General features: G+C 35.9%; 1 protein-coding gene across 1 annotated transcript; it reads right to left on the bottom strand.

The window, feature by feature from the left end:
• Window positions 1-1,114: 1,114 nt before the first annotated feature.
• Window positions 1,115-8,385, bottom strand: LOC140151979 (ergosterol biosynthetic protein 28 homolog). The gene is made up of 5 exons (XM_072174281.1): window positions 8,268-8,385; window positions 3,893-4,052; window positions 3,451-3,541; window positions 2,773-2,891; window positions 1,115-1,647 (listed from the first exon to the last, which is right to left on the bottom strand). The coding sequence occupies exons 2-5, from the start codon at window positions 4,038-4,040 to the stop codon at window positions 1,568-1,570; spliced, it is 438 nt and encodes a 145-aa protein (XP_072030382.1). The 5' UTR covers window positions 4,041-4,052; window positions 8,268-8,385; the 3' UTR covers window positions 1,115-1,567.
• Between the last annotated feature and the right edge of the window lie 20 nt (window positions 8,386-8,405).

Genomic DNA, 8,405 nt, shown 5'->3' with positions numbered 1-8,405 from the left:
CCAAATTTTCCCACTTAAAAGTTGCCTTGCCTCCCTTACCCCACTTTGCCCCTCCTCCCTCTGAAGAATTCCTGGCTATGCCACTGACTACATGAAAGTAGGTAAAGATAAGAAACAAGCGAAGCATAAAACAATGTTAATTTTGTACATTTCTTCCCATTTGTTGCTCAACCTTCTTACATAATATAAAATATCCATTGTTTTTGTAATCATGTGTTTTTATTGAATATTCATAATTTACAAGATCACATCAAATCTTCGGAAAGTCCAGTACACAGCTCAATACTTTGTGTGTGTTTTCCAGCTATGCATGATAATACCTTCTAAGTCCTAAATTCACCATTCTACATTCAATTCAAATGTCACTAGGATCCACAACATGCTCATCTATTCAGGGCACAGTTCCAATACATTTGTATATATTCATTGAATGACCTCTGAAAATTTGGGTACAAAAACTCATGCCCTACAACTTGAGGTCAAGTTTTGCACTATGATTGTTTGATTGAGGTTATTGAACTATGCCAGTGGGATGAGGCCATTGTGACTCCATAGTATGTGGAGTCATTGGGCTATTCCAGGTGAAACCCATACACCCTAGTATGCAAGATGTGATCCTGTTCTTCCACATAGGGATTACCTGAATGATTGTGTGGAAGATTAAGGTCATGTCTTCCATAGGGGGTCTTAACTATAAGAGTTCTTTATACATGTACATGCAATGACTGAAAAACGCAAGCAAAACATCAAACTGCATCTGGCCTGAGTATGATACCGAACGACAGTGCTGCAAAGAAGAGTGCATTTATAGCTACTAAAGTAATTGCACCTAGGAAACCAGGCAATTGCAATGTTCACTACTTCATAATAAGTAGAATATTTTAATACTGATATTTTCTTTTTCCAGCTGCTGTGTAGAGATCGTCAGAGTGCAAACAAAAAACTAATCAGGCCTCAATTTTGGAAAGTTTCAGAAAGTTACAAGATTTTGTCAGAATAACTGGACATTGCAATTTAATGTAACTTTTGAATCTCATCTTGCACAGGGTTCCTGCACCTAGAAGTCTTTCAAATTCAAGGTCCAAAAGCATGATTTACAAAGACAAAACAAAAAAAAAAAATCCATGCAGCACATATTAACAAAAGTGACAGCTCCTCTCCACTCCCCAAATTTTGTCAAAATTATACTTTAGGTAAAATTCCAATTTTCAAGGGGGCTCAAGGACCTTGTGGAAATTTCCAGGACTTTCAAGGCCTTGAAAAGGTGTTTTCAAATTCAAGGACTCTCAAAGACCATGGGAACCCTGCTTGCAAAATTGACTCCCAATTTAACCCCCGAGCACTACCTGCCGATCTAACATTGCCTCTGATTGGTCAATTACATGATATCTTCACTTTAATCACCAATCAGAATGGAGCTTTGCAAATAATTCACCCCAATTTTTTTTTGCGTGGTGAAATTATTCTAACAATATTGCTGATTGGTCCAATTTATAATAAAACTTCTTTTTGGCCAATTGGCAGGTAGTTCTCATGGGGTTAACTACATCTACCTATATTAAAACCACTATCTTCTTTTGGCTCTTCCTGTGGACTGTCTCTGGAAAAGTCTAGGGTAGCCTACCAACATCAGTACAAATGAAATGGCTGCAAATAAATAAACATTAACAACAACAAAATTAGCATTTACATGTATATTGGAAAAATAATTATGTTGGGTTTTTTTTTCATTAAGATTTAAATTGGTTACTGATCATCTGCATCTCAATTTCAAGCAGATTTTAATCAACTTAAGTTAAAACTTAAGTGTTAACCTAAATATTCTGTCGGTCCGTGCCACGTCACTTCCGGTTGATGATGCGACTCACGGTCAAGTGAAAACAAGTCCCTGATTCGATTTTTGTTGATGATTTCTGTCATTGGTGTTATGTAAATTTCGATCGCAAATAGTCAGTGGAATCAAACAACCGTTTCTAAGTCTTCAGAATGGAAGAAACTTACTTGATTTACCATTTATATACTGACAAACTTAAAATTAAATTCCATGGTCGAGTGTCGTTGTTTCCGAAATTGAATGTCACTCCAACAACATCGCTATGTAGCCTCCTTCACAGCCGGTTTCTGTTGTTCATAACAAACCGTGAGCCACATGCAGTTTGGGCCCGAGACTAGAGATAGCCCGGATGTTGGACCGACAGAATACTATATTCATTTCATTACCTTCACATGCCCCTATAAGCACCACCCATCTTGTACTAACATGTGTTCAACAAATATTGAACAGAATACTCAGAGCTGATCTGGTTTTATTTTGCAAACAAAACAAATTGTTAGGTTGACAAATTTCCGTTAATAATGGGACATTTGGTCTTGTCTCAAGTAACTGAAAACTGGGACAAATTTTGTTAAGCTATGGGAGATTAGCCTAGGTCTACATTACATAGAAATATAAAAAGTTATCCTGAAATATGTCATGTGTATCTGCTGGGGTCTCCCAAAGTGTCATTTAGCCTTTTGATAAATAAATAATAAATATATAAATTTTGGATTTATAAAGTTACATGTTAAAAAACCAGAGCCTTATATATCCAATTTAGTTCTCAAGATACCACACTACAGTCAGGTATTTGTTCCAAACATACAAGTAAACCTTGAGTAATTTGGTCAACAAATGGTAATTTATCCATCTCCAGGCACCACCCCTACCCCCAAACTGCTTGACCGAGTGGCCACTTACAACAATATTACCTAATGACTATTCCAAATACTTACTTGAGATGACAAGAGCTGATAAAGGACCAAATGTTACATGAATTGTCTTGAAGATGTACAGCTCTGATGCAAAGTAAGCAAATGCCAGTAGGAATGAGAACATGCTCACCTCATATAACCTGCAAAATAATTTGTTCAATACCAGTCACAGCTAGTTTACAGCAAGCACACTGGAACACTTGTCTCAGCATATCCACATTGCTTATCATAGAGGGCCTCCTTCACATCAAAAGTTGCGACCACAGTAAATTTTATGATCATCCCTAACTTGTCAAGCAAATCAAATTCCCTATTTTACAATATCCTTTTCTAATTACAATGATGAAAATCCCATTTAAATTGGACATACAGTTTTTGAAATATGAATATTAATTGTCATGATGCAACAAAAAAAAATCCAGTTATAAGAATAAATAAAACAGCTCTTTGTAAAATTTCTGAAATTAGAAAACAAACAAATATTTGAGTCTGCATGCTTTTTAGGGCTCAGTAGGGTTACGACACACAAACAATTTTTTAAAGTTTTCTAAGGAATGGAAAGCATTAATACAAGAAGAATTGCTTCCTAAACATTACACCATGCATTATAATAAACAAGAACAATTATTTTCTTCTCAATAATTGAGCTATTTTGCTTAAAAATAATGTAATAAACAATTCACTTTCTTTTAAACTTACGGTTTGCTATCAATGTGAACAGCACACAAAACTCGCACAAAAGCAGAAAGAAGAGTCCAGGTTCCAAAAAGGCGTCCCACAAGGGCATTAACTGTAGGCATTATAAAAGACATGGGCATTTGTGTGAAAAACAAAATACTTACAAGCAATCTTTGGCACCAAAAGATAAATTTGTTTATATTCATGGCAAAAAATACAATTATCTTGGGAAACAAAAATTAAAAGCTGTTTAATTTCAAAAGCACTATGCTACAATTTATGGCCTTGCTAAACTGTTAACATTCCAATACTTCATACAAAAAAAATAATGTAAAAACATAAATTACCGATGACATTTGAAAGTAAAAGGTTTTGAAATTTTCTTCAAAACATAGATTACATTTTATTTCAAAACCGAATAACTGGTACACTGTATTCAACAATATAATTTTTTTATACTCACCCAACTCTGGTTTCTGTGTAAATATAGTCTCCGATAGAAGTTCTCCATTGAGGTAGCTGCTTATAGTATTGCCCAGTGCCGTAATTCCAATCAGTCCCACCCATACTCGAAGAACCTTGACAAAAAGGGAATCTTTGGACACTGCCATGATGTCCAGTACCTGCAGTTGATAATAAATACAATTTAATATTAGGCCATCTTTATTTAATAGTTTGTCTATAAACAAAGAGCACGTGTAATAGACTCCGCATTGCCCCCACGATCATGAGGACCATTTAATACACATAAGCTTATTTATAATAATTTCACAATCTCATAGAAATTAAGACTATATTGAGATAATAACAGATTTCATATCAATTAAACAAATTATATACATTGAGATAATTAATTGCAGCAAGCATTTGGAATTATTTATTATCTTCAAATAAATCAATAAATACACAAATTATTGGAAAAATGTGTACAAGCCAACCATACAGGCTGGACAAACAAAAGTTGACTTCTGAATCACATTTAACCAAATTTCATCTTAAGCAAATCTTAAACAGATACATCTTTGGATCAAACAGAGGATTGGATTGGAAAACAGCATTTTGAACCGCAATTAAATAATTAGAAATCTCCAAAAGAATAAACAATGCCAACACTAGCAAACGAACATTTTGTATTCAGCAAGATCCGGCATCAATGCTTAAACCATTTACTGATATATAATATATTATTAAAACCACCGGTATTTACAACCAAGTAAATAAAGATACTCCAAATAAGCAACAAAGCATTTATAACCCTGGTATAAAAACGCAGTAGAAAGGGAGGAAAGCATGAAGGCAACCAATAGCCCACCATAAAACGCAGTAGAAAGTGGAGACAATCTACTGACAAGATTCTTCAGGTTTTGAAGAAACTCCACTACCCTCAATAAAAACGCAGTAGAAAGTGGAGACAATCTACTGACGAGATTCTTCAGGTTTTGAAGAAACTCCATACAAAGAAAGCCCAATAAACCCATTCAATACCATAAAACGCAGTAGAAAGTGGAGACAATCTACTGACGAGATTCTTCAGGTTTTGAAGAAACTCCATACAAAGTAATCAATAGCCCAATAAAACCAACCAATACCATAAAACGCAGTAGAAAGTGGAGACAATTTACTGACGAGATTCTTCAGGTTTTGAAAAAACTCCATACAAAGCAATCAATAGCCCAATAAAACCAACCAATACCATAAAACACAGTAGAAAGTGGAGACAATCTACTGACGAGATTTTTCAGGTTTTGAAGAAACTCCACCACCCTCTATAAAAACGCAGTAGAAAGTGGAGACAATCTACTGACGAGATTCTTCAGGTTTTGAAGAAACTCCACCACTCTCTATATATAAAACGCAGTAGAAAGTGGAGACAATCTACTGACGAGATTCTTCAGGTTTTGAAGAAACTCCATACAAAGCATTCAATAGCCCAATAAAACCAATCAATACCATAAAACGCAGTAGAAAGTGGAGACAATCTACTGACGAGATTCTTCAGGTTTTGAAGAAACTCCACCACCCTCTATAAAAACGTAGTAGAAAGTGGAGACAATCTACTGACGAGATTCTTCAGGTTTTGAAGAAACTCCATACAAAGCATTCATTCCCCTTCTATAAAACGCATTGCATGAATAATTGACAAGCCAATCGCTCGTAATAGCGATGGCATATAAATTCAGCTTTATTATTTTTTTTCAGATTTCCTTTTACAAATTTATAGCGTACTGCTATCAGTCCAGCACGTATTATTTGACCGCAAGGTCCTATTTGATTGAGAAATCTATATCTACTATCCACAACGACACGATAGTTAGTGTGTTGGGAGTAACTCAGTAAGTGTGGAACTATAACTACCGTACTTCAGTTTATACCGGTACTCAATTGTCGCCAATTTTGAAACGTATTAAAACAATTCTTTGTGAATTTTTATGTTACCGAAATTTACGTATCATACGTATACCTACGCGATAGTTTTTGCATTAAGGTTACACGAAGAAACGTATAAAAGACGCATAAAGTTGTTCTCTAAAACCGCATTTTCTCAGCAATCAAATATCGCAGTGAGTCAAATGTTGGTGCATGGATGTATCGTTACATTATTTTTGTGTGTTTATACAAATTTTTAGAATCCGTTTGAAAATCCTTCGTTTAAATCATTTTTACACACCATGTTCACAAGATCAAAAACGCGTTCCATGCAGTTTTTTTCAAATGTTCGCTCCGTATAAAACCACACCGAGTGATTGTTTTCTCCTTTTTTGTATTGTACTACAAATCGATCAAAGAAATAATGTTGCCATGGGGAAGAACCAAATACAGTACCGATTAAATTTTATTAGCCCGTTTTTGGGAACAATTTTCGAGAATCTTGTACCACAAAACACTGTTATGTTACATTATCGATATCTGGATTGTGGAATGTTAATTTTGATTTCTAACTGCCTACATTATTTCTCAAATGTCTGCCGCTTACTTTACCATTTGAATTTCACTCCAAATTTAAGCTACTTTTGCAAAAAACAAGGTTTTTCGCCATCGGTACCTCCGACATTTACAGCGGTAATGAGCTTGTTTATCATAAGAGCCTGTTATGCACTATTCCATAATAGTCAGTTTGAGATCGATCAATTTCATGTATCCCCCATTGGCTCAATCGGTTGGCGCGCCGGGCTCACGTTCGACTATATAATACTATAGTTTTGAGCTGGAAAACTTTGGTACGTGTTCGAGTCCCTATGTGGTCCATTCCATTTATTTTATTTTATTTTTCTCTCACTTTTTTCCTTTTTTCTTGTTCGTTTCTTTCTTTCTGACTGCAGCGATTGATTGTTTTTGCCCGTTTTTTTTCTCATTATATAATTCAGGAATTTTTAGGCTATACTAGTCTAATAGGCGCGGCGCGCGGCCTATGAATATATTTTTACAAATTAGTTTATAACAAAATATTAGTTGTTGGTGTAGTTATTGTTGGTGTAGTTATAGGACTATATATTGCATAATCACTAACTCAGGGTATAAATAGGGCCAAATTGGTCAAGCTGGGAGATTCCACGTTTGTTGATAGAAAGACAGCCTAGGCTAGTAGAAATTGGCACTCCATTTGTAGTGGATAATAATAAACATGTAGGCCTATGTCCGGCACTTAGGCAGGGTGATTCTTTGTTGGATTATTTTATTTGATCCTATTTGTGACCCCCGGTTGTGACCTCTTCTCATAATTTATTACTTTCCTTTTCTCACAAGTAAAGTCTGAAACATCGAGTCGTAGACGCAGTAACGTACCGTCCATGCGAACTTGGATGTCCGGCTTGGATGTAAGCTTAAGCGCTTAGGCCTACATGTTGACGCAAATTCAAGAAAGTAGAAAACTTGGAAGTATGACTATATCCCCGGACTATATCTGCCTCTGTATTTTGCAAACTAAAACAAGAATAGGGCCTACTCTATTTAATACATACGTACATGAGAGTTAGGCCAATGGGGGATGACTGAATTAATTTAGATGCCAAGACACTGAAACTGATATCGTAAAAGTCACACCGCGGCGCTTGCACAAAGTTATGAATGAATCATGCCGTAGTCGTACAATGGTTTATACTCATCACATGTATATCGCCATGGTCGGGGCACGTACATGTAGGGCTATTTGCATGCTTGTCATGGGTCGACCTGGCTAAAAATCCTGGCGTTTGCGGGCCGAATGTGGCAACCCAAAATTTACGGTCAACCTGGGAGAAACCGATTTACGATAACTTAATAGGTGGTCTATCGTGTGCGATACGCTATTTTTGGTCGACCTGGGATTTTTTTCTCCCAGCTTGACCCAAAACGCATAAATAGGCCTATTATAGCCTATAGAAGCATTGATTTATTTCATGACAGATAGGCCTACCATCCAGGATAATTTTGAAAATTGAAAATTTAGAAAATCCAAAGGAAAATTGCCGAAAACGGCTGCATACAATCAACCCCCCATCAGCCCATATGGTCCTATCATGGTCGCCCCTCCCTATCCCTGCAACATAGGGCCTATATAGGATGACTCACGTCACGAGCCGCGGTTTGTCCGTGGCCCAAGTTCAGATTGATACACTATTGTTTGCATGAGTTCATTCTTTTCTGCATGGCTGTTTCCATTATTGACTTACGCCCCTCTGGAATCAAGCCTTGAAAATCAATTGTATTTAACCGTAAACATGATAAAAGGAACCTTTTTGTATAGGACAACATGTCATGCATGTACATGATGTATAATAAGCTTATATTATTAACTAAAAATTTACCTAGTAGTAAAAATAGTGTAGTGTTGAAGTTAAACTTTTTAATCAAAAATTTACCTGTTATTTGTTTTTATACTCTCCTGTAGAAATGGTAAAAAGCAAAGACCGTAAACATTAAAACTTGTGTGACAGTGCCTTTTGATATTTTGAGGGGCGGATTTAATTAACTATTTTGAGCTCGTGTTACAGAGTGTT

This window comes from Amphiura filiformis, chromosome 5, assembly GCF_039555335.1.
Source record: "Amphiura filiformis chromosome 5, Afil_fr2py, whole genome shotgun sequence".
NCBI lineage: Eukaryota > Metazoa > Echinodermata > Ophiuroidea > Amphilepidida > Amphiuridae > Amphiura > Amphiura filiformis.
This window is presented reverse-complemented; position numbering and strand designations above follow the sequence as displayed.